This window comes from Typha angustifolia, chromosome 10, assembly GCF_048772165.1.
Source record: "Typha angustifolia cultivar Huaian chromosome 10, ASM4877216v1, whole genome shotgun sequence".
NCBI classification, from domain to species: Eukaryota; Viridiplantae; Streptophyta; class Magnoliopsida; order Poales; family Typhaceae; genus Typha; species Typha angustifolia.
In genome coordinates, this window is record NC_133248.1 from 12,603,556 (window position 1) to 12,630,664 (window position 27,109).

A 27,109-nucleotide genomic window follows, 5' to 3' on the forward strand; every position below is an offset into this window, starting at 1 on the left:
TATATATACCGATATATATATACCGTAGTTGCATGTGTCTTATCTTATTGCATGGTTAATTTTCTAAGTTTGTGTATCCCAAATGAACTATTTATGCAGGCGCAAATGGGCAGTGGCAGTACACAATCAGTACATATGTCCAAGAGATCGTGCGAATTGCTGTATTGATTAATGGCATGGCATATATACACTTCGAGCCGTTAGCACGCTCAGATAGAACATAGAAGTCAACTATCCGTTTTTCTTAATTTTTCTCCTTCTGTCGTAAGCGATAGAGAAAATTTATGATCGATGCTTGCTTAGAGTAAACTGCAGGCAGGTTGTGTGATCTCGGCCACCCATAGACCTGGAAAATTTACATGTGGGTGGTAGGTCTCATATTTTAGTGAGCTGTCTATTTTTTATTCTCAACAATGGGCCTCGTTTTTGGAAGGGTAAGAGAAATAAATGTGGGCCTAAGTGGGCCTACGGTGAGTTTTCTTGACGTGCGGCCTTTATTACTTATCCTAACCCATGAGATATGGACAAGAGTACGGCTCACGGGCTGCTAGGAAGGGCTAAGGATGGATGTCCCCTTAGTTGCACTTAAGACCAACTCTTATTGGTTCGCTTTAACAATAAGATCACTTTCTAAATCAATGAAAGCCGTAAAAGGATTTATTTAGTTTCCCATAATCACAGACGCTGCTGCAATCCAACGGTCAGTCTCTTAGTCAATCAACCAAGGCACGAGTATCCCTCGGTCGATAACGATTGTTAAGTCCTCAATTTGTAAGCCTGCAAGGTCCTTAATTCTATGATAAAATAGGATAGCTTGGAGGTTAATTAAGATAAACTGCTCTCCCTCGTCCAAGTCCTAGTTGCTATCCAGCTACACTGTAGAGCACTTCATCTCATAATCTAAAGTGTCTAGCTTGGAGAATGAGGACACATGTCGGTATCCTTCAATTTCCTATAGCATCCACTAAATTTAAGTCCTTAGAATCCCTAAGACATCAAAATCAAAATTTGCTTGGTTTGACATCCATTCAAGGCCCAAACGAGGTTAAATTTAATGGTTGTACACAAAAGCTTATACTAGCAAGTAAAACAAACAGCAAAGTATATATACGTCATCCAATGCAAATAACTTAAACAAAATATAAACTTAAGAAACAAAAAGATTCATAGACATTTATCATGAATATTGTTATGGATCTGATACATGGATATATCCACAGGTAAATGTGATATTACTTATATGCATGGCTATCTGCATAATTTATTTTTCAATTTTTAGAATAATAAAAAAGAGTTTTTGTGCATATTGGCGCACATTTGTTATGCAAATTGTGCGCATTTTATTATTAAAAAATGAATTCATATAATCTTATAATTACTAAAACTCAAAATTATTTTTATGCAAATAGGCCTTTATATACGTTACCAATTAAGAAAATATGTAGGAAAACATAGATATATGGATCAAATACATAGCCTAAATGGGCTTTTGTCGGCCCATTTTATTTGGACTTCCAGGATTTGGCCCATCTTCCTCCTCATTTGCGAGGCCTGGCTTTTTTTCTGTCCCATTTGAGGTTCTGGTTAAGACTTCATGAGGAAAACCCAAAGAGCAGAGCTACTATCTATCGTGCACCCGTAGGCGTACCCAGTAGCTATCGTTTGCAGTTCACGGAGGTGGTCGGTGCTCACTCAAGATATATTTACTTTTATACCCCTTGTTAACTTGGGGTACATTTTCCGATACGATATGCGATTATGGGAGTGCTATTACGCTCAACATTATTCGAAATTTCGAATTAAAATTCTTGTTTTATTTGGGGCAAATTTGTAAAAAAGGTGAAATCCATGTTTCGTTCTACTTATGTAGCAAAAGACGAAGTATCTTCCCGACATTTCCCAAATCTGCCTCGTCGCTGCTCACCCGATCGCATCTCTCCTTCTCCCCCTCTCTAAACCCTCGATTTCTAGGGTTTCTGCTCCTCTAACAGCGGACTTCTTCACAGACGCCCGGTTTCAGACGGCAAAATGGTGCGTTTCTTGATTCATTATTTGATCACTGCTCTCGATGTTAGATCTGGGGTGGAATTAGTTTGATTCGTTGTGATCATTTGAATATCTTTTTTTTTTCCTTTTCGCTCTCCAATTCGTGTTGATCTTGTCAAGATTTGTTAATTTAACGAGTGTTAATCCAGTAGGAGTTTGAATTTCCTTAAGATCTGGATTTCGTTGGGCATCTAATGGATTTTGTTTATTTTCTTTTACTTGTGTCGGTGGCAATGGTTGCAGCCTCTCAGATTGGAAATCAAGGTACATATCGCTGATGCTAGTGAAATCTTGGATTAGATCTCGTCCTTTCTATTGCTTGCCGTGTTCAAATCTCACTATTTCGTTTATTTTTGTCTTTAAAATTCGTTTGCGATGAATTGTGAATCAGAGGAAACTTGCCCAAAGATCAGAAAGAGTAAAATCTGTAGATCTGCATCCAACAGAGCCATGGTAACTTTCTTGCATCGATTCGTGTTCATAATTTATCTGTCTCTTTTTCTACTTTAACTACTCAACAGGCAGAGGCTTGAGAACTTCATTTTGCATGGTTTTATGTTTCTTCTTTCCTTTTGTGCTGCAGGATTTTGGCGAGTCTTTATTCTGGAAGTGTCTGCATCTGGAACTATCAATCACAGGCAAGAATCTAATCCTGGATAGGATCGATGACTCATACATGATATAGTTTCTTTGGCATGTAGACAGAGAATTTATCTATGCTAAGGCTTTTTTTCCTACTTATGCATTAAGAGGCACTTCTATTGGTGACAACTTCTTTATGAAAAAAATAGTTTCATTGCTTGAGATGGTGCATATGTTGGAAAAACAATGAGTCCTTGTGTTTTCCTAGTTGCAAATAACTGACTATTACCATCATCGTTGCCATTCTTGTTGACTGTAATATTTTCGTGGTTATTCATGCCAATAGGTAGCTTAACCAATTTAAGGTTTAAGAATTTTGTTTTGCACCATTTGCATAACATGCCTGATTGTGGACAAAGAAAATAATCTGAAATATTCATAAGTTGATGAGTTTTGGTGCTATCTATTTTAGGTTTTTAACAAGAAATTTGGTGAAATCTGCTCGGCAGTTCTATTCATTTGTTGGAGGATCAAATAGTACGATGTAAAAATCAGTTCAGAGTTGTCAAGTCATCCAAAATCTGTCTTAGGCGAAGATTTACACTCCTTATATCACAGTGGAATCTTGTTGGAATTATATGTGTTGTTTGGAAAATGATACTAATAGGATACAGGTCCTTGTGTTGAACGCCTTTTGTTATCATATGCACTCGAAAACTATTATCATAAACGCGTAACTTGCTGCAAAAGGTTGGATTACTGCACTTAGTTATAGTTTGGTAGTTTAGTTTTAAGGTACAATTGGTGAGCAATATACATTACAAGGATAGTCAGGTGCAGTATCATCTCTTCTGTTACACATTCGTATTAATATTACCTACGGCTAGAAATTTTCAAACCTGAATTTGCAACTCAACTGAACTTGCCTGAAATAAATGAATTTTGGTGGAGGATTGTCAGGAGGCTAGATAAAGGTGTCATTCAGTTAACCTAGTAATCTAAGATTAAGTGGGTTTGGTTTTGACCCCATTACCTCGCAGGTTAGAATGGGTACCTTGTGTTTTATTCCAATTATAAACCTTAAAGCATGTGGGCTGTTAAATAACTAGGTTTCAAGTTGCATGATTATATTGAAGAGATTAGGAAAGTGGCCTTAATAAAGTTGTGGTATCGAGGATGACTTTGGAGTCATTGAAAATAGTGGGTCATGCTTAATCTTCACATTTCTACCAAGATATAAAGTATCAAGGTCTAATCTAGGATTTCTCAACCTGACAAGGATTTGACTAGACCAATATATTTATATCACTATGACCCATTCAGTGATTCATCTTCCCAGTACTCTTTCATGAAGGAAATAAAAATGAGAGGAGTTTGAATTGGCATTATATAGGTTTAAAGGTAATGTGCCAGTCTGCCAGAGGCTATTTGCCAGAATTTTTACAGTATGTATTGTGTCTATGACTATGCATGTCAGCCTTGATAAAATGGGCTGAGTAGATGCATTCTTTATTACTTCAGCCTGTGCAGATTCTGTTTCATGGCTGTATGATTACAAGATAAAATTAATGCTATTAGAGTTGGACATTTCATTTTATTTTGGACTCATATTGTTAAATTCATTACAATTTTGTTGGTATATCTTCAGACTATGGTGAAATCTTTTGAAGTCACCGAATTGCCGGGTATGTCATTTCCTTCCCTCCCTTCATCTCTATCTCTCCACTCTTCCTAGAATAAATCTATTCTTTAATTATTGTTCATTTGCCTAAATGTTTCTGTGCTTATTTTCAGTGCGATCGGCAAAATTCATTGCACGCAAACAGTGGATTGTGGCTGGTGCTGATGATATGTTCATCCGTGTGTATAACTATAATACAATGGACAAAGTTAAAGTTTTTGAGGCTCATACTGATTACATTAGGTGTGTAGCTGTCCACCCAACCCTTCCATATGTGCTGTCATCATCTGATGACATGTTGATAAAGCTTTGGGACTGGGATAAGGGGTGGATATGTACTCAAATTTTTGAGGGTCATTCTCACTACGTAATGCAAGTTACGTTTAATCCCAAAGACACCAATACTTTTGCAAGCGCCTCTCTTGATCGCACGATAAAGGTCTGATTTAGCATATTTTAATAGGTGAAAGTATGCCCGTTTGCTTTTCATGTTTTTGACCATGCTTTTTCCAAAATTTTGAACTTCTCAGATCTGGAATCTTGGCTCTCCCGATCCAAATTTTACATTAGATGCCCATTTAAAGGGTGTGAATTGTGTTGATTACTTCACTGGTGGTGATAGACCATATCTAATCACTGGTTCCGATGATCACACTGCGAAGGTCTGCTTGCTTTTCATTAAGAAGGTAGATATGTGTGCTTACTACAGTACTACAGTTTTTGGTTAATGCGTTCTAATCGGATCAGGTCTGGGATTACCAAACCAAGAGCTGTGTCCAGACACTTGAAGGACATACACATAATGTTTCAGCTGTATGTTTCCACCCTGAGCTTCCCATTATAATTACAGGTTCAGAGGATGGTACTGTTCGCATATGGCATGCAACAACATACAGGTAATTTCTTTTGTGCTTCTGTAGCTTTATGCTTATTTCCAATAATTTTGTTAACTTTGGTGTAATCTTTTGCTTCTGCTGTTGAGTCTGTTCACTTAATTGGTTGCTCATATACTGATGTGTTGTTTTCCACTCAGTAGCCCAGAGAAATAACTTTTTCGTTTAAATTGAAAGTCGATGAATTTATTTTTCTGGTCAAAATTTTTGTTCCTATGCATATTAAATACTTAAATCAATATATTTTTTTTCTTTTGAGTTGTTGTATGGCAAGGACTGCAAAGGTTGATATGCAAGTGCAAGTTCTGGGTATTATTATATTTCAGTTTAGCTATTCTTATTAAGTTATTCTATCTTGACGTACTGATTTGTCTTCTAATTTCTTTGAAAATATACTGACTCATCTATACATGTGATATCAAGCAAATATAGAGCCTTACCTTTTAAATCAGTGTAGGGGAATAATATTCCATGCAACTACCTCTTTATATATCAAGATCGAGTGATCCATTTGATATCTTTTGATGATCAGCCATAGAAAGTGATGCATATTCTTAACAGCTGGTTCAGGCTTGGGGATGTACATAGGACTAAAATGAACCTCAAACCTTGACTAGCATTTCTTTTGTGGCTAACCGTGAGGTGGGAAGCACTGATCATTTTCAAGAGGTTAGAGGTGGATAAAGATAAGATAAGATAAGATAGACTGACAATTGGGGAGGAAGGGCCGGTTATATGTGGTAATTACTATTTTTTAGAATTAGTTGATTTGTTACAAGATTGTTCTCATTATAAGACATGTTGCTTTTTCAACACATTCTCAACTTTATATGCTTGTTGAAGACATGTACTTCAGAATTAAAGGGTTTCTGCGAGTATGGAAGAAATTTATAGTGGAAAAATTGCCACAGTTACTTTAGTAAATATAGTGGAGAGATTGTTACTAATAAGGTTATTTATTTTCTTTGTTCAAATTGTAGTCAAGGCTTAAGGTTTAATCAGTTCTGAATTATGGAGCTTTATTATGAGACAAGTGGCATATATAAATCCACTTAGACATTTTCTGCACCATCATTCTCGCTCTTTAGGAGTTACTTGATGTAATTCTTCAGCTTGCAATATCTTCTTTTAGTTTAGTATATATATCTCGGATAATTTAAGTGTTCGCTATATTTCTTATCTGTCACTTTGGTTTCCATTCTCTAAGCTAGAAAATTAAACTTTGTTTTTCCTGTTTAGGTTACTTTTCCAAATAAAGATGACATATTGAGGGGTAAATTTAGTTGAGATAGCTGTTATTTTTTCTTGCTTTCTGGTTTTTAATTCATTTAACATTTATGTTTACATTCTTTGCGGAGGTCTTTAGTCAGACTTATTGTTGAATTTGTAAACACTATTTGAATTTCTTTTTTGTAGGCTCGAGAACACACTCAATTATGGCCTCGAACGAGTTTGGGCTGTAGGATGCATTAAAGGTTCTAGGAGGTAAATGAAATTATATCACTTCTGTTTCATGGTTTCACTGAACCTTTCTCTCTGAATCCAAGTTATTTATAGTGTGACATTAGGTTCCATACTTCCATCCTTGTCATTTAATAGTTTATTTCTATAGTGTACCTACTAATATTGTCCTAACTCCTAAGTCCTAACATCCACTATAAATTTTGTGAGTGATGCTTCAAAATATCATTTTGGAGAATCTTAAGCCAGTCTCCTAAGTAGTACTAATGTTTTCTTGCTTTATTGTGCTGTTACATCAGCAAGAAATGAAAATAAAGTTCCAAGTACCTACAGTAGCTACTGGCTACATGATTTTGTTTGTTTTAAAAGTTCCAGATCTATTTAGAAGCGACTTCCATAAATCTCGAGGGAGATCATGTCTCTTTTAGAACCTTTGATTTTGGACTCTTTGACCCTTTTGTCAACACTTGAAATTTGAGCCTCTCAGCAATGGTCTCGTTTGGTTTTTAAATCACCCTGCTGATTTCCTTGTCTGTGTTTTGTGCTTAAGTCTAACTTGTCATGATTCTACACATACCGGTGGGTTTATTTTATAGGGTGGTAATTGGATATGATGAGGGAACTATTATGATAAAAATTGGCCGTGAAGAACCAGTTGCTAGCATGGACAGCAGTGGGAAAATCATATGGGCAAAACACAATGAAATTCAAACTGTAAATATCAAGACTGTAGGTGCAGATTTTGAGGTAAGTTTACTCTGTTATGGTATAAGGAAAAGCTATCTTTATTTAAATTGATGTAAGGATTCTTACTTTGTATACCTGTCAGGTCACAGATGGAGAAAGATTGCCGTTGGCTGTAAAGGAGTTGGGAAGCTGTGACCTTTACCCTCAAGTATGTTCTTACATAAGTTATCTGTTACTAATGCTTCTAGTAGTGTTTCTCTTTTCCTATTATTGTTAGATATGAATTGGTAGTGTTGGAGAACTCTTGATTGATCAGGTTTCTAGGAGCCTTTGCATGTTCCTGAAAGTTATTACAGTTTAAATATTCAATTTTTAGCTTCCTGCCTGCTTGTTTTAAGAAGAGTTGTTTTTTTTGGTTTAGATCAATTTCATTGTGGTTCTAAGCCTCCATTGCCATTTTTATTTGTCTCAGCATTTAATTAAAATACTTGGAATTTTCAGTATCAAAGCTGCATTTTCTCTAAACATCTGACTGACCTGTGAATATGTGTATCTTCAGAAGTGGAAAATTTTGTGAAATTTGATTGAACTGAGAATATGATTGATCTTGGTGCAAGACTAGTCGTTCATTTATAGTAGTAGGGGCCATTTAGAGAAATTATGATATGTTTGTTCCACCATAAAGGTTTTGAATTTTCTTCATTCATTTTGTGATGTGTATTAGAAGTTTCTAGTACCTGAATTTGGTCTCCTGTCGTTAATGAGATGTTCTTATGGTTATTATCCTTGTTCCTATTTTCTTTCCAGAGCTTAAAGCATAATCCAAATGGACGATTTGTTGTTGTTTGTGGAGATGGAGAATACATCATATATACTGCTTTAGCATGGAGAAACAGATCATTTGGATCTGCACTGGAATTTGTTTGGTCATCTGATGGAGAATATGCAGTCAGGGAGAGTACTTCAAGGATAAAGATTTATAGTAAAACTTTCCAGGTTTGGGTTCTACTTATATATGATTGAGGATCTATCTTCTGTTCACGAGCATCCTACATTGTTACAAGTTTTCTTAAGTATGATTTCTTTATGTAACCAACATTCCCCTTTCACAGGGATATTGGACTTCTTTGTAGCCAAGGATAATTAGTTCCTTTTTTACTTTTCTTTTTTGTTTTGAAATTGTTTAATTGTTGAGTAGACCCTCTTTATGAAGAATTTTTTACTTATGTTTTTCTATCATCTTCATGGTGATGAAAGATCTACTTTCTTATATGCCTTTAATATGCTTTATTCTGGCTTTGTACCTTCTTTTAGTTACTACGACCATCAGAATTCTAATTTTCATACATATGCAGTATACTTCTTTTACTAACTGGAATAAGGAGCTCATGCTCCCTCCCATCTTTGGCCATTGGGTGGCATTGAGTTAGAGTCAGTAAACAGCTTTGTATAGGGTTGTCAAAAATAGCTCGTGAGGCTCATGAGCTTAGTTCGAACTCTAAATGAGCCAAGCTGAGCTAGCTTGCTCGAGCTCAGCTCGATTAGGCTCGATACTATATATATAATTCCAAGTTGGATGCATTATAATATATTCACATGATTAATTAGAATTTTTATGTTAATTATTTACTGTTTCTGTATTACTGTGTGTGCTACTTTATATATTTTTAATTATCCAGCTTTCAGATTTTATTTTATCATGTATATTAGGCTCAGCCCAGTAAGCCAATTAAGCTTATCGAGCTTGAGTTGAGAAAATCCAACCCTCGAGCCAAGCTGAGCCCAGCTCGCTCGAGCTTGGCTCATTTACACCCCTAGCTCTGTATTCTGTAGTGGCAAGAAGTAAAATGTTAAATTTGTTTCCCTTTTGAGTTTTGAGAGTGTATTGGCATGAAGAACTGGTTAAATTTGTTTCCTTTCTGGCCTTTTCATATGCTGAACACATATTTGCTCATAGCATTATTAGTATCCAGTTATATTGGCATTTATATGATTGTCCTACTGGGACTTTGATTTTGGAGTTATGACAATTTCAGGAAAAGAAAAGTATCCGACCAACCTTTTCTGCGGAGCGTATTTTTGGTGGTATATTGTTGGCAATGTGCTCCAATGATTTCATTTGCTTCTATGACTGGGCTGAATGCAGATTGATACGCCGGATTGATGTGAATGTCAAAGTGAGTCAATTATCTGCTATGAGAGTATGTTTGTATTGCATTGTGCATACTTCATCTATGATTACATTTGCTTCTGCAGAACCTCTATTGGGCTGATAGTGGAGACTTAGTGGCAATTGCGAGTGATACATCATTCTACATTCTAAAGTACAACGTAAGTTAGTACTAGATCATCATTTGCACACTGAAACCAAAGTCTTCTCTTGTTATACCATAATTGCAGCTTTCCATGTAACTCTTAAAAAACATGCTTATAATGGATATTGTGTCATGATGATATGCTATAGAACTATAGAAGTTTTCTAACGGGCTTCACTTAGTGACAGTAAGGCTTGCCTTCTTATTTCTAATAGATTTAAGCTATGAACAACCTTTTTAATAATGGGGAGTAAGGATATGTACATCCTTTTTTCCCTAGACTAGCCATTGATTGGGCAAGCATGAAGTAGGACTTACACCTTCTTATGTCTGTAAAACAATTATCCTTTATTAAAATTTATTTCCTGCAGAGAGATGTTGTTTCTTCTTATTTCGAAGGTGGAAAGCCAGTAGATGAACAAGGTGTTGAGGATGCCTTTGAGCTACTTCATGAGATAAATGAGCGGGTTCGAACTGGTATATGGGTTGGAGACTGTTTCATTTACAATAATTCTTCTTGGCGACTAAATTATTGTGTCGGTGGAGAGGTACGAATTTATTAATGCACTGTGAGATGTTCTCTCTTTTTTTGTGGGTGTGTGTGGACATTCTAGTATTTTTGTGTTCACGTAGCTTTTGTTCTGTTTTATGTAGGTTACCACCATGTTTCATTTGGATCGCCCTATGTATTTATTAGGATATCTTGCTAGCCAAAGTCGAGTTTATCTTATTGACAAGGAGTTCAAGTGAGTTGTCAAACTCTACAATTGCTCTTTGAATATCTGTTGTCCCATCATCGTTTTCTAAGGCTAATAATTTTATGCATTGCAGTGTTATGGGATACACCTTACTTCTCAGTTTGATAGAGTACAAAACACTTGTGATGCGTGGTGATTTAGAACGAGCAAGCGATATTCTGCAGTCAATTCCTAAAGAACATCACAATAGGTACCTCCCGTGATACTCTGTTCTGTGATCTTGCTTGTATAGTATATGAATTCAATCTTTTTTTCTTTAAATCTACTTGCTCTTTTGATATCATTAATTCATGATTATTATTCTCAAAGAAAAAATTGTAAAAATTTTCTGTAGAAGTATTTCTATACCTGTTTGTGAGTTGCTATTTTTTTAAATTTCTTATACCAATGTTTTAATAATGAGTTAGGAATACTTCCTACATATATTTTTTCTTTTCTGAACTTACACTTTTCAGTTTTCCTTCTTTAACTTCTGTGCATTTGGATTTTATTTGGCAGTGTGGCTCATTTCTTGGAGTCCCGAGGCATGCTTGAGGATGCCCTTGAGATAGCTACTGATCCTAATTACAGATTCGACCTAGCTGTGCAGCTTGGGAGGTTAGAAGTTGCGAAGGTGTGATCCATCATTCATCTTGCTACATGATGTTGGCCATAGAGTGGATGTTAACTTTTAGTAATGTAATTCTGCATCCTCTGAGACAGAAATTTTCTTTGCAGGCAATTGCTACTGAAGTACAAAGTGAATCTAAGTGGAAGCAGTTGGGAGAACTAGCTATGTCCACCGGAAAGGTATGTTGGCATCTTCAGGAGAATCTCATTTGTTATATATAAAAGCTTTCCAGCAGAGTGACTAATGTGAACACAGGAATAAGAAAAGGCATTACAAAGAATCTGCTAAGCATTCTAAATGTTACCTGTCAAGTAGTTATACCATGGTTTTCTAAAAGTAGGAATTTGTAATCGATGGGCATAACAGGAAAAATAATGATTTTGAATGAAGAAAGAAAGATAAAGGATACACAGCTCTAGTAGCTCGTGTAGCTTCTTGATTTACTTTAGGATGATGACTTTAGTTTGGTGCCTTCGTTAATAAAGAATGGCCTGAAAAGCATGTTATGTTGGAGGCCTCCCAATTTTTAGCATTGTTTTATTTTGAACGACTCCTGCTTTATCCTTTTCAAAATATATTAATTTAAAGGTTTTATTTGATCTGTAACTTCACTGGTGCAGTTAGAGATGGCTGAGGAATGTCTGTCCCAAGCTATGGATTTGAGTGGTTTATTGCTTTTGTACTCAGCTCTTGGAGATGCTGAAGGGATATCAAAACTTGCAAATCTTGCTAAAGAACAAGGAAAGAACAATGTTTCTTTTCTCTGTCTCTTTATGCTAGGTAAATTAGAAGAGTGCCTTCAGTTATTGGTTGAGAGGTAAATGCTTAATATACTTTATGCCAAATGCTACTGTATGCAATATACTAGTTAGTTTTGGTAGTTCAAGATTAGTTTTAATGTTTCTAATGGTAGTACACAATCTTGATACAGTAACCGTATACCAGAGGCTGCACTGATGGCGAGATCATATCTTCCAAGCAAAGTGTCAGAGATTGTAGCAACTTGGAAAAATGATCTCAATAAAGTACTATTTTTTGGCTTCATTTTGTTATTCTTTTAGTGGTAGGCTTGATTGCTCAGGATATTTTATGCAAGTGAAAAGCTTTTAATTAGATTGTTTTGTTTCGTTATGAGACTTCTCCTATTTGTGGTTAGTAGTTTTTTTTCCTCAGGTAACATGCAGCTTTCACAATTCCTTTATTGACAGTAAAAGATGTTGGTTCTTATTTGTTCTTTTTGTACAGGTTAACCCGAAAGCTGCGGAGTCTTTAGCTGATCCTAGTGAGTACCCCAATTTATTTGAAGACTGGCAGGTTGCTCTTGCTGTGGAAGCTAATCTTGCCCTCAAGAGGTGCCTATTTGCTGTCTTTTATTCTTTCAAGCATATCTTGTTCAGCTCTATTTAAATCTCAGTTTCACAGGGGTGATTATCCACCTGCCGATGAATACTTGAGTTATGCTGAGAAGTCGAACACAAGTCTTGTGGAAGCCTTTAAAGCTATGCAAGTTTCTGATGAGGACTTACCAGTTGAAAATGGAGATTCTGGGCATGAGGTATTGAGCATCTTTTTAAGTAAATATTTGTATGGAAGTTCTATGATCTTTTTTAAATGATACACTGATTCTCTCTGGACAATGTACGAGTTGTCCATTAAATGTGGTAAAAGAATAAATAATTCTTTTTGTTTGAGGTTGCTTTTGCTGTGCACAAGTCAAGAGGGGATAACTTCCTGGTCATCAGTCCACCTTCCTACTAGCACATGAGCTCCATTAAATTCTCAGAAGTGTTTGCTTAGCATGGAAAAAATTTGTGGTTTTATTCCATATAGAATGTGAAAGAAATTCAGTATGATTTGTGATATAAGGAAGATGAGAAATATATAGCATGTCAGGCTTGGTACTTTGGATGAAAAAGCACTAGGTTAATTATAATAGGTGTTCTTTAAAATCAGAAGCAGCTTTTAAATGACACTACCTTTTACGAGTGATGGGCTGCCCTCTATAAACTTGAAAATCCATAATTGATCAGTGTTAACATTTCAGAGCTACAATAAGCTCTGTGAGGATTAGTTTCTGGACAACTTTTTTCATCATCTATAGAGCTACTTTGTAAGACCAACTCTAGATATTGCACTTTAACTTGTTATTTTTGTAAATTGCTTTGCACAATGTCTTGTCTCCTCCCACCAATGCTTCCATGCTGCTTCTTTAGGTATCTAAGGAAAGCAACTGTTTGCAGGTAATGGAAGATAATGAAGCAGAAGAAAGTCAGGAAGAAGTAATTGAAGTTGATGCTGATGAGTCTACAGATGGCGCCATCCTTGTAAATGGGAATGAGGGTGAGGAACAGTGGGGTACGAATAATAATGAAGGAACCCCATCAGCCTAAAAGCAATTGGTTGGGCAAGTGTAAAGTCTAAATTTTGTGTCTGGTGATTAATTTGTTTCTTCCCCAGAGCTTCCAAGTATATATAAGGACGCTGCTCCTTCAATTCCTGGCTAGAAATAAGGTGTACCTGACCTGAAAGATTAATTAAACATGAGAAGATATTTTATGTTAAATTAGCAGGAACCTTATCCAAAAAGGTGCTTAGTTTTGATAACTGTTCAATATTGATACACCAAAATGAGTAGAATTCTATTTTCTTCAGGTCTATTTGCATATTACTTTTAATAGGAATTCTTGGTATGTTTATCTGAAGTTAAAATAACTTATTTTCAGTGAAAATTAGATGCATGAAATTGATCTATCTTGAGCTGAATTGCTAAAATACTGTTATTTACAACATGCAGTCCAGTTAGATTAAGTGCTTGAACTCCAGTAACTAGTTGAGTACCATCTTAATTCCCCCTCTTCTTTGTTCTCTGCATTATCCTGTATTTCAACATGGGAAGTCAGTCTCATGAGCTCTGCTTGTATGCTGTTTTTATTTTTAATATTTTTTTTTAAATTTTTTGTTCATACCTACTCTTCTCTGACTATGTTATTTGCTAATCTTGCAGTGCTAACTCCAAATCAGTAGGAACCAAACAGGCCAACCAGTTTTGGCAGCTGCATTCCCCGTTTTTAAGGTAACAGTGCATCCCCCAACATCTATGCTGCACATTGTAATAGACACATTTCATTGCTACCGATGCCCAACATGTTTCGACAACTAATTTGTCATATGGTACTGGATGGTCCAATAATTCAATGTAAAGAATAGTGAAAACCTGAAATAAGTTTGTACTGAGTAAAGAAATAGTTGAGAAGTTAGTTTAAAAGTTCAATTTCTAGCAGACTTGAACATTATTTTTTAGCACAAGCTGCCTGTGTATTAGTTATCATAGTTGTTCAATCCCTTCTGTTTTTGCCAGGTTGATGCTGAGAGAACCATGTAGTAGCTTTTCTCTCCGGTGATCAATTAGGTCTTACGTGGGTCCCCTAGGATTGGAACTGCAAGATTTTCAAGAGTTTTTATTGGTAACTCATATAGTGTCAAAAGCTCTTCTATCATTTTTGAGTTGTAGAAATATATATATAGTAGATTTCTTGCTTTCACTGCCAGTTCTGTTCTCTTTCTTATTCTCTAATCTAGCGGACAGCTATATCTCTAGCATTTGATTCTGTCATTCATTGAGTTATTATGATTATTTGTTAAGGACAACATATATACATATAGTACCATTTTTTTCCCACCTCAAAGAGAAGAATCATTTGCATTACTTTTGGGGTTGTGTTTGGCTGATTCCTTCATCCTGAAGTGGGTGGTAGTGCCCTTATTATATAGCACGCTGTTGAGCAAATGAAGACGAGAGGTAGGTGTTAGTTTTGTTTACATAGCTGGCACACGGGTTATGTGAATTTATGTCGGTTGGCTACTTGCTAACCTAACAAAGTACCCATCTTTATGTATATTGTTTGCAATGCCTCAAATGATTGGGGTACTCGAAAAGAAGATTCAATGTTCTTGCAGGGCTTTAGTACTCCATGCATTAACTTTCTACTGTCATCCACTAGTTTCAATACTTAAGCAGCTTAGTTCCCATGATTGGCATTGTGTATAATAATAAGAAGAAAAATGAATGTAAGAATGTGATCTTTCTTTCAGAAAGAAGATAAGGAATATTAAGTGCGCTTTACCCTGGATGCTTGCTATGCTTGAGGACCTTTATTGTGTCATGGTGAATTACGAATTAAATCGATGTAAAGTTGTTTTCATCTTTGAAAGGGTCTCTGTAACTAAAACTCCCACCTCCAAAGTATGCCTACTTCTTCACTTATCATGTTTGACTATTTCTATGGAATCAATCCTTCGGGAATGTTCTATTCAAAATTTATTCGGACTCTTTTCTTGGAGAAATTTATAAGACATTGTCCACTGTGCATTGCACTAGGAGCCTCCTAATCACCGTCAGATTGTCCTCATAACAAGAGAGTAAAATTTGATTCGCAAATTTTAATCAGAGATTGTCCCACAAATGATTAAAGGGCATATCGGATTTGCCACGGTGGACTTACATCAAACGGGTAACAGTTAACGATGGACGCCCTCAAGCCATCTCTTAGTTTGTACGACCGAAACCCGAACCCAAACGATTAGTGAAAGCCAGTTTGCTACTTCGTTCTTCCTCTTCAAATATTCACGTTAATCTAGTGCCTTTTAAAACACTCTTGACGAACTCACTTGTAAACAGAACTTTGGCATATTTTTGGTCAGTTTGTCCCTGGGGTCGTATGTTCAACTTTATTTTAAGTGGAAGGCCTTGAGAAGAAAAGATTATAACAACTTCAGAAGAGTTTAAAAAAAAAAGAATAGTTCTATCTAGAAAACAGTGGAAAGCACAGAGAGCTAGGATCTCTAATTCTCTTAAAAACATAAAGGACAAAATATAAATACTCGCTTGCATTATGGCGTCCTTTCATTCACTGAATCTGACTTAAACGAGCAAATATGACGACGCCCGTCCCTCTATTCACTGATCCTGAATCTAAACTCAACTCACAGCAAGCTATACGATAAGGCTATGGCCGACAGCAGTCAAGCATTCGATAGGGCACGCGACGATCCCCCTTTAGCCTTAATAGCCTTAGCCTGCCTTGTTGATGAAGATAGAAGGAAAGTGTTAAGTGGACAAGATGGCTTTCGGCTGTGCTCTTGGAATATATGCACTATAAAAAAAAAAATGCTCCTCTATTATGCTAGATGGCTTCACACACCGCTAGTTTTCTTCTTCTTTTTTTTCTCTTTTTACTTATTCGATGTGTTCGGTGGGTAAAAAGTACGATAAGAAAAGTGATAATTTTTCTAAAAGCACATCATAATAAATAGGGGGTGTAAGTGAGCTTCTCTGTTTCTCTAAAACTGTGTGAACTTTTTTTTGTTCTCTGTTTCTCTGTTTCTCTAAAATTGTAGAATAGTATTATAATCATTTTATTATATATAGTTTAGACAATAAGGTGACTTTTATATATTTGGTTGCAATATTAGGATAAAATGATATTCTCTCTTATTATAATCCTAAAAACAAAGATAAGAAAAGTGTATATAGTATTAATAATTATAAATAAAATATTTTAATTTATGGATAAAAATCTCTTATTCTTAAATTAAACTTATTTAAAAGTCAATTATACTAAATTTAAATTTATTTAAAAGTAGAATTAACCTATCGAGTTATTGAATGGGATTAACTTTTCTAACACTCTTGGATGTACAAGGGACTCTTATTCTTCTTCAATCATAATGGGCCTAAAATTGTGGGGGCAGTGACGTGGAAAACTTAGTAAGATGGTCCTAATTAACTGTAGCTATTAAAATCACCATCTGTTTAATTTGGTTTCTGCGGACGTGGCAAAGGTCACGGCCCTCCAACTGTCTTCCTTTCCGTTGAGGCAACCCTTATTTCGACCCATTCTCGAGTCTACTCTTTAGGGAGGCCGGTCCCGTGATTCGGACATGGCATTGCCATGATGACATGTATATGACGAATGGGATGCATCCATGATCCATCCCGGGCATGTTCCTTAATTCCTCATGGCATGGATGACGACGGGAAATGCATGCATGGGCATGGCTCATTACATACTCCCTTCGCTCTTCCACGAATTTTTTGTTATTTGTCATATTGAGGCTTCAAATATAAATACTAAAAATATAAGGTGTTAATCGTAAATTTCTAAAGGTAATAACGCCCGGTAACTCCCAACTGCCACTGCTGGGTCACACGGTCACAAGTGGCGGGCGGTGGTGACCGACGCTTCCCGGTGGGCACCTCCTCATGAGTCATGACGCGCCGAGTAAATAATAATAAAATTCCCCAAGTAAAAGCCATCTCGGCCGACAGTTTTTTCTCTTTTTTTTTCCCAGGAAGCGCCAAATCCTTAGGAGTAATTTAAGATTTCAAGTGGGGGTAACTTGCAAATTTGTCTTTATTATAGCAGTCAGTCGCATCTCGCTTGATTTCCACACTACAACGTTTTGAATTTATAATTTTATCTGACACGCAAACTACTTTCTCGTTCTTCCACGCGTCAAAAGGCTTACATCGCATCCTTGGAACACAAGAAAAAGCCGGCGTTGTTCACCATTTCTACTAACTAGCCACTTATTATAAAGCTGCCGATTTCCTTTAGATGTCTGCGGACGAGAGATCACAATAATTTGCTGGTCATTATGTGGGGTATCCGCATAAAACATTGAAGAAGAAAGAAGAGAGAGAGTTTTTCTTTAATAATAAAAAGGGGGACTCTTCTGTAATTTTTTACTAATTGCAGGTGGAATTTTGCAAAAAGGTCCTCTTAATTTGGACCGAAGCAGAACCCAGCGGGGCCATCGAACGACTTATTAATTAACTGCTTTCACGCTCTTCGAAGCGCCCGAAGGCTAGCTAACGTTCCCAACTTTTTCTCTTCACGAAAGACAAAAGAGCCGCCCTCATTTCCTAAATTTACGATCACGCCCCTCAACAGCGAAAGAGAACTTAGTATTTTTTTAAAGAAATTTGTATATATAACACTATGTTTTTTTTAACGAAATTATAATTTATAAATATAAATCCTATAATTTAGGGCGTATACACAGAAATAGTCTGTTTTTATTTGGTTTGGTAGTATGCTAATGCTACCGGAGGATTGTGATTCTAATAATAGAGAAAGGAAGGAAACAATTTTGACGTGAATAAATTATTTTAATGAACCGGAGCCCACCCGGATAACTGTTACGGGTGTGATATTGTACTGCGTCTTTACGAGAACAAAGAAATAGTACTACCGGGTGTTTGGCGTTGTCGATTGGGAACTTCGATAGCGTCACATGGGACGACCGACACGTGGAGGTCGAGACGCAACTACTTTCTCCTAACCGCTTCCCATGTGCTTCGGTCAACCGAGTTAGATCGGTGGGGGCGGGTTCGCGTCTGTTTATATTTTTATACTTGGATCTTTCGTTTGTGAGCGAACTCGTGGTTGATTTTGTTTTGCTATTTCCTTCACCTTTTGTATAGTGCCGTGTATATGCCGGCAGCCCAGGAATTAATTACAATGACAAGATTCTTTTGCAGCTTCACATACATAATAATGTTCACTCATAATTTTAGTTAGACGCCTATCACTCTTTTCTATTAATATATATGTCTTTGAACTATAGAACTATAGAACTATATATATATTTTGGGTACACAGACTTTATAAATTATTAAAAAAAAAATTAACACCTCTTTGCAACTCGGGTACAAAGTTAGGTGCTCAACTTGAGCCCCCGAAACTCGAGGGTGTAGTAGACAAGTTGAGCCCCAAAAAGTTGACTCTATTTCATACTTAGGCTCAATATTAATTTCGGTTCTAGTTTGAAATTTAGATTTTAAAGCAAAATTAGAATGAGCCTCAGGCTAAGCCCAAACCTAAAACTAAGCTATTTTTAAACTAGGCTAAACTAGATAGATTATTCAAGCTAAGCTCAATCAAATCCAAACTGCCAAGTCTTAAAGCAAATCAGAGCTATTGAAACTGAGCTAATAACTATTTAACATATAAAATATTAATAATTTTTATATTTTAGTTGAGCCTGAGCCACAATGGAGGAGATCGCTCCTCTTATTACTCATTAGAAAGGGCGCAATGGTGATAAGATGGTGGTGCTTATATCGGAGATGCGAAAGAGAAGGCTCCTGTAGAGAAAAGGGAAAGGAAATATTTAGAGAGCTTCAGGACAAATAATGAATCGACAAAGTAAACAAAGATTATTAGATGCCCCACTTAACCTTCCAGCTAGAAGAGCATTTATATCATTTATCATTTACGTTAATGGGATTAGAAGGATATGTGATTTTTACTACTTTGGAGAGTCTTTCTTCGTTAAAAAGAAGGTTTAAGAAAGATATGTGTAAATGAGTGACGTTTTAGTGGGCCCGAGTAAAATCATCGTTTTAATATTTTAACTCGTTGGTAAAAAAAGAAAAGAGCATAGCGGTAAATAGGTCTATCAAAATAATCCAGCTGCTCAAATTTCAATATAACATAAGAATCTGGTTCATTAATTTCAAAATCAAAACAATGTACCTTAAATATCTCATTGCGTTCAGGTTGATTAAAAGTAATATAGCTAGGCTCGATTAAATCGACTCACACGTTACAACAAATACTCGATTAAAAGTATAATATTAAGAATAAAAGTATACTCCAGTGCCTGGACTTCGGGTAAATTCCTTGAATGAGATGTGCATGCTCACATTCACAGATGGCTGATAGAGAACGGGGCTCTTGCGTGCATTAACACGCAACGCGAGTGTTGGGGAGTAGTGAGTACAGCTATTTGCTCACTGTCCTCTTGGCATCATGTGCCCTAATTTGGGCCATGGATCACTTTGTTATCCCTCATCCAGTCACCCTGGGACCTGGGTGGAAGAACTCTCTATCTACTTTATCATTTATTTGGGCACCATTTGGATACGTTTCCTAGTAGTAGATTTTTTGTCCATTTTTAGAGGCAGTCATAAGATACCGGTTGGAATTTGGAACATGGCGTGTCATCCGATAATAGCATTGATTGAATGATATGAAACAAATCTATATTTAGTTGCATCCATTACTTTGGATGTCGTCAGATAATCTCCACCGTAGTATGAAGTCAGAAATGAGTTAATTGTGCCTTTGGAATTCGTGAACGCTTTTGAATTTTGAATGTTTATATTCCTTGTAAAGTCGTTAAATAATTGTAGAACATGCGAAGTTGACATTAATTTTTTTCTAATTTTCTTATCAATTTAAATAAGTTAAAATATGTGGAAGTCGAGGCAATATATTAAGATTAAGAAAATTTTACCAACTCAAATTATAGAGAGTAAAATAAATATTCCAATTTTAAACTTTATTGATGGATAACTCCTTGTCCAACGTAACTAATCATGTGAAATTGTGACCCTAAACAAATCGGAATTACTTGACAAGCGTCGCCTCTAATCCCATTATCCAGAGTTGAAACGGGTCGATAGCAATTGATTACAACTGGGGTTGTCACAGGATAAGATTTTAAGGCATATACCGAGATGGTGGTCATGAGTTCTGGGCCGTCCGATCCGATTGTAAAGAGGGAGGGAACGGGGGTTATGGTCGATGACGTGGCAGGTATCTTTCACGGGAACGCGGTGTGCCAGCGAGGGGCTCGACGCCGACGGTTCCAGCCGTGCAGGACGTGACACGTGGACCCCACTCACATGCTAAGGTTTGATCTCAGGCTTCCGGGTGGGGACCAGCACCTCACTCGTTAACAAAATAATAAATAGCACATAAACATCTCCGTCATCTCCCGTCCGTTCCCATGCATGATGGAGCTTCATTCTTCAGCCATGCATGCATTCTGGTAGATGACCGGAGTAGCCTTCGAGACCAGGATCAAGAAGATAAAACAACCATTACGATTAAGCCTCCTACTCAGCCAAATGGCACACAGATAAAAGAAAAGTCTTTTTAAGCTTATTAGTAAGTTAAAAAAGGACGTGAACAGGATTAAAAGGTGAAACCTGCAAGGAGTAGAGGTTTTCGTTGAGTGGGGTAGTTTTGGTTTCGGAACGCCTGCCTGTCATTTCGTCACCGGCCTCTTTCCATTGTTCGCAAGCAACATTTGCACCGAACACCCTACATTTAATCGGAATTTGCAGAATACGCCCTGAATTAAATTAAGCTCAGTATTTATTTGCTGCTCCTTCCATTGGAAAGCGTAATGGAAGGACACTGTTTGATGAGACAGTGGTAATTGAATCGCAAATGAATGGTGGTCAAAAGATGGGGTTGCAAGCCGCTAATTCTCATAAAATGTAATAGGTGTTATTTAAAAATTGTCCGATTCTCAGAAAAGCACAGGCAGTCAGTCCCCCAAGCTCTCACCGCGAGTGAGCCGAATCGGAGCACTTTAGTAAGGTATTAAAACAAAAGGAAGGAAAGAAAAATGGGCAGTAAAGTTGAATGAGGGTATCCACAGTAATCATGAGCCCAGGAGCGTCAAAACGGAACGGAAATGATTTATCGTATAATAATAGTCTCGTTTGTGATTAGTTATATTACTACTACGAGCGAGTTTAGTTTAAGTGGGGGGTCTTACTACTAACTAACTTGGAGCCCTCGGAAGCATCTCTTTCTTTCTCTCTCTTGGATACGCTTTCATTTTGGGTGGGCTTTGAGCTGTGATTTAGCTGGCCTCGATGTTTATTTCTCACACACCTCCAAAAAACCCCATTTAGGAAAAAAGGAGCCCCACTCTTCCTTCTCTCTCTCTCTCTCCTCATCTCCTCCTCCTCCTCCTACTAGTCTTCCTTTCTCCTCTATTCCCTTTCTCCCATCCAAAACCCAGGGAGATGAGATGAAGAAGAAGACCCAACCACAGCATCTCCATCTCCATCCCCATCCCAAACCCCTACTCCTCCTCTTCGCTCTATTCTTCCTCTCCTTGGCCAACTCGGCGCCGGCTTTCTCAACCCATGGGCTAACAGACGCCGAGGCCGGGCTAATCCGGCACCGGCAGCTGCTCTACTACCGCGACGAGTTCGGCGACCGTGGGGAGCACGTGACCGTGGACCCCACCTACTGGTTCCCGAACTCCCATCTCCGGGACGCCTACATTGCCCTCCAAGCGTGGAAGCAGGCCATCCTCTCCGACCCCCTGAACCTCACAGGGAACTGGGTGGGCCCCAACGTCTGCAACTATACCGGCGTCTTCTGCGCTACCTTGCCGTTCCACCCCTACTTCGAAGTCGTAGCTGGCATCGACCTCAACCACGGCGACATCGCCGGGTACCTCCCGGAGGAGCTCGGCCTCCTAACCGACCTCGCCCTCTTCCACGTCAACTCCAACCGCTTCTGCGGCACCGTGCCGCATAAGTTCGACAGGTTGCGTCTCCTCCACGAGCTCGACCTCAGCAACAACCGCTTTGCCGGGAGGTTCCCCGACGTCGTCCTCCGCCTTCCTGCCCTAAAATACCTCGACATCCGCTTCAATGAGTTCGAGGGATCGGTGCCAAAAGAGCTCTTCGATAAGGATCTCGATGCAATCTTCATCAACCACAACAGGTTCGCCTTCGACATCCCTGATAACCTCGGCAACTCGCCGGTGTCGGTGGTCGTGTTCGCGAACAACCGGTTCCACGGGTGCTTGCCGGCGAGCATCGGGAACATGTCAAAAACTTTGAACGAGATCATCTTTCTTAACAACGGGCTCAGATCTTGCATCCCGGAGGAGATCGGACTGTTGAAGGAGCTGACGGTGTTCGACGTCAGCTTCAACGAGCTGATGGGGCCGCTGCCGGAGACGATTGGGGGTATGGTGAGCTTGGAGCAGTTGGATGTGGCGCACAATTTGCTCTCCGGCACGATCCCAGAGGTGATTTGCGATCTTCCGCGACTCAAGAACTTTACCTACGCTTACAATTTCTTTACTGGAGAACCGCCGATGTGCTCGAGGGTGCCGTCGTACGACGACCGGAGGAATTGCCTGCCGGATCGGCCTTTGCAGAGATCAGAGAGGCAATGCAAGTCGTTCCTTTCGCATCATGTGGATTGTAGCGCTTTCAGATGCAAGCCTTTCGTCCCTGCTCTTCCTCCGCCTCCTCCTCCTTCACCTCCGCTATTCTCTCCACCTCCTCCTTCTCCTCCTCCGCCATCTCCATCTCCGCCTCCTCCATCACCACCTCCGCCGTCTCCGCCGCCGCCATCACCACCACCGCCCTCTCCTCCTCCGCCATCGCCACCTCCGCCCTCTCCCCCTCCGCCATCGCCACCTCCGCCCTCTCCCCCTCCGCCCTCTCCCCCTCCGCCCTCTCCACCTCCGCCATCTCCTCCGCCGCCATCCCCACCTCCACCATCTCCGCCTCCACCACCCCCACCTCCGCCACCTCCAGTATACTCACCTCCTCCGCCTCCTCCCGTATACTCACCACCTCCACCGCACCCATGCGTCGAGCCACCGCCACCACCAGCACCCGTGTACGAAGGTCCTCTACCTCCCGTCGTCGGAATCTCATACGCTTCTCCGCCGCCCCCTCCCTTCTATTGATTCTTTTGAGCATTGCCCTTCTTATCCTTCTCCTTCTTTTAATTAGAATACAATTTGGGGTCTATCTCGCACTCGTTCTCCATTCAGTTCTGCAACCGTTTTGTTCTCTTCCTTATCCCTCTCTTTTCTTGATGGCTTATGGTGAAAAGGCAAGGAGCGGATCAGTTTTCTTATTTGCTTTCATCGTTGTGATGAAAAGGATTCGATGAAGACTACTTTGAGAAGAGAAGAGGAGGGATAGGAGGAGAAAATTATATTAAAAAAAAAGGAATTTCTAAATATTAATTTGGTTTGTGGGTATTTGAGTTTGTGAATAAATGGTTGAGAGAGTGACAGAGCAAGAGAAGAATGAGAGATTAGGTGCAGGAAGAAATGAATGTATAGAGAACATCAGAATTCAGAGACAAGTAGATCAAATTGTGGTATTTGCTTTTATATTACACTGTTATTTTCCTTTTTAGTTCTTATATGATTACTCTGTTGCTCAATCTTATTTCCATCTTCTCCCTTCATACTGCACTCTTCTTCTTGTCTCAATGGAATTTATGTTCATCTTACTCGCATCTTATTCCTTTTGTTTTATACCTTAACTTTCTGAAAGCATGATGTGCCCCAGCAATGAGTGATAGAGAAGAAACTAATCTTTGCTTTTCCTAGAGAATTCTTGCCATCAATTTCGTTTCATTGCTTCTTCCTAGTGCATGATGTGTCATGGAATATGGGTGTACCAAACGTTGTATATATTATAGCTTTCTCATAGTGACAAGTGATATCATATTGCCTATGAGAATGATGTAGCCTGGACTTACAGTTGTTCAGGGATGACTAAATTTTTGCTCTTTAGAGAAAGAAGTAAGAAAGGGGATATTGCTTCTTCCAACGTATTCTGAAAAGCTACGGGGAAATTGGACGTAACAGTGGAGGCAGTCTTGGCTTGCACCAATCGCGAGTAAGTCCTTGAAATTTTTCTTTGTTCTCAGAATTTAAGATCCACTCTAGAAAAGGTCAATTAAACAACTGTTAATAGACTCCCATCCCCCGGCTCCTTTTTAGCCGTAACGTCCGGTGAAGACTTTGAACCACAGCATGTGCGTTTGCTTACTGGGATTCTTCACTCGTTTGCACCAAGTTGGATCACTACGTTTGTGATTAAATATCAAGTCTAATCGTTATATAATTTCTTTTAGCCATTGAGATTTGTTGTATATCTTCCTTACGATTATGTTCCCGTTGACAAATCATTCTTCCCCCTTTTTTTCCTTCTTATATTTTTGTCTTGGAGATTGGTAGCCTAGACATGTAGATATAGCTTGGTAGGTATTCTATCCATCTTTGGTGGCCGTTCCACTTGTAACTACACTTCAACCCCATGTTCTCGTGGTCCCACTCTTATTAGTAACCCGGATTTGTTCTCCCGTGATAAATGCACATGATGCAGGCCTCTTAAAACCAAAATCTACTCTTTTTATACTACTAGATTATTGCCCTAAGTTTGGTGGATGTGGGATAGAAAAGGACTTGTTATATTCCTATCTTTATCCACGATCTCAGTATTGGGGTTTCATTATGTTAAAAAGATATGACACATCGACATATAGTATTGTTTGTTATGTTATTAATGAACTTAAGCTTTCAGTGCTATTGATGAGTTATTATGATATCAAAATGAGTTTTAGTTGAGCTGATTTAAACCTCAGTGTGATGAGATCCACATTATATTAATAACCTCAGTCTCCACAGATAAGTGAAGGTTTATCTACGAATAGTCTTATCTTTGGATAACCCTAGGGATGGATGTCTGGAATGTGAACAGCGGTAGAACCCAAGAAGAACATTTTTAGTGCTATTCATCGTTTCACATGAATCACTGTCTGTGGAGACGTTTGTGCTTGTCCAATCTCTTGTTACTGTGTGCCCCGTCAAGAGATTAAAGAATTGGATCATTTCTCGAGGGCCACAACGTCCTCCAGGAAGGCTGAGGCACCCACGAAATTGAGCAACTTAAATGGAGATACAGCCAAGTGTTTGTTTGCTTCCTCCATTCCTGTACGTTGTTTACTAGAAGTTGCAGGCGAGGCGTTTGATGTTTTGGCTGACTCGTGGGTCTCTTCAATGAAAGCCTGAAACTTGAGTCAGAAGTACGTGAGCTATGATCATCACTCCTTGCAAATGCACTATTGCATCATGAAGTTAGTTCTCTTCTGTGTTATTTCCTTTGGATTCCATTATGATAATGGTTTTCGTTGAATGCTCTACGCATGGGATTCCAGTAGATTTTTCTCAGTGGCATGATTTGTACCAGAGAGCAAGGCAATCTCTATACTGCCCCTGGTTACCACTTCTTCCGGTGCTGGAAATTTTTCTTCCATTTGAGTCGCTAATGAGCCTTTTGACTTGGTGGAGTGAGTCTTTTGACGACTAGTTTCACATCAATGCAAGCCCAAAATGGCCCACATGGTATCCAATTGGGATTCGCATCATCATGTGCTTATTTGGGCCTATCTGGGCCTTTCGTTTTACACTCGAAGAAAGACTTGACTTAGTTTCTATAATGGCCGGTGTTGTTTAAATGCAAATCTAATCATTAAAGAGGTACTTGTGATTTTGCCACTATCTGAGACGCTGCTTTCATCCCTGAGTGGAAGCTTTTGATGGTAATTGGAGTTGTATCATCTTTCACCGTCCGATGGTTGGCTGACGGTGGGATGACGCGAGGATGCCATGTGTAACTGGGATGATGCTTATTTGGAAGAGCGAGTCCCATTTAATTAGCATTAGTCGTGTCCCCAGTAATGGTTCACATTTGATGATCCGGGTGACGCAAAATTACTGTTTCCTTCCCATGCAGCTCATCATTGTAAGTTATCTTTTCCTTTTCCTTTAATGAAAAGCTCGTAGGTAAATAATTTCATTAAATGCATAAAAAATAAAAAATATATTAACCCACTACGAGTGTAACAAAGAAAATAAATATTAAATCAGAAGTCCAATAAGATCAAAACAAAACAACCATAAAAACAACTGGCGGCTAACTGTTTAGCATGCATGCGCTTGGCCTCGCGTGTTGATTAATGATTTATATAACGGGCTCTATTACTATTGCTTTGTGTATATATAGTGCTTATCCAACTAAATAGATTTAGTTTGTTATCAGACTAAAAAGCTAAAGATAGTACCTAATTACCCATCGATCGATGTGGTTTTTATATCTTCCGTTTGGTGTTAAATTTGGTCTTGTTATATATCTTTCTTCGGTGCTCAAAATCCCATCACATGCAAAGTTTTAGGTTATAGTCCTTCTATCATATGTGGTGGGCTAACTTTAGTTTCTCTTATTTTGAACAGCCATTATTGAACTGATCTTTTTTACTTTACATCACTCTCACTGGAGGCCATGATCAAAGGAACGCCAATTATACATAAGAAGACAAAAGAAAAGTGCAATAAAGTTTGTTAAAGGCTTTATATTTTTGTTTAGTTGGCTAATAACATGGAATCACCGATATACACATCACACCCTGAAGCAAAGCTAAGTGGAGCCTCGATGCGTA

At 38.4% G+C, this 27,109-nt stretch overlaps 2 protein-coding genes across 11 annotated transcripts; both read left to right on the forward strand.

The window, feature by feature from the left end:
* The first annotated feature begins 1,875 nt into the window (after nucleotides 1-1,875).
* Nucleotides 1,876-14,624, forward strand: LOC140768174 (coatomer subunit beta'-1). Of its 10 annotated transcripts, none has more exons than XR_012105714.1 (26): nucleotides 1,876-2,031; nucleotides 2,290-2,310; nucleotides 2,438-2,499; nucleotides 2,630-2,684; nucleotides 4,277-4,313; nucleotides 4,423-4,748; nucleotides 4,840-4,971; nucleotides 5,057-5,205; nucleotides 6,619-6,687; nucleotides 7,260-7,410; nucleotides 7,493-7,558; nucleotides 8,158-8,346; nucleotides 9,387-9,527; nucleotides 9,607-9,681; nucleotides 10,037-10,213; nucleotides 10,320-10,411; nucleotides 10,497-10,613; nucleotides 10,922-11,036; nucleotides 11,141-11,212; nucleotides 11,654-11,850; nucleotides 11,965-12,058; nucleotides 12,279-12,385; nucleotides 12,456-12,588; nucleotides 13,274-13,544; nucleotides 14,038-14,106; nucleotides 14,392-14,624. XR_012105714.1 is itself a non-coding variant. In XM_073108337.1 (26 exons), exons 1-25 carry the CDS (start codon nucleotides 2,029-2,031, stop codon nucleotides 14,055-14,057), a joined length of 2,715 nt encoding a protein of 904 aa, XP_072964438.1. In that variant the 5' UTR covers nucleotides 1,876-2,028; the 3' UTR covers nucleotides 14,058-14,106; nucleotides 14,392-14,624. The 10 variants fall into 10 exon arrangements, 5 of the variants coding, with proteins under 5 accessions (XP_072964438.1, XP_072964439.1, XP_072964436.1 ...); XR_012105713.1 differs by having other exon boundaries at nucleotides 13,274-13,466; XR_012105711.1 differs by having other exon boundaries at nucleotides 13,274-13,443.
* A 7,056-nt stretch (nucleotides 14,625-21,680) lies between these two features.
* LOC140768268 (leucine-rich repeat extensin-like protein 4) lies at nucleotides 21,681-24,121 on the forward strand. The gene has a single exon (XM_073108491.1). It carries the CDS (start codon nucleotides 21,870-21,872, stop codon nucleotides 23,556-23,558), a length of 1,689 nt encoding a protein of 562 aa, XP_072964592.1. The 5' UTR covers nucleotides 21,681-21,869; the 3' UTR covers nucleotides 23,559-24,121.
* The last annotated feature ends 2,988 nt before the right edge of the window (nucleotides 24,122-27,109 follow it).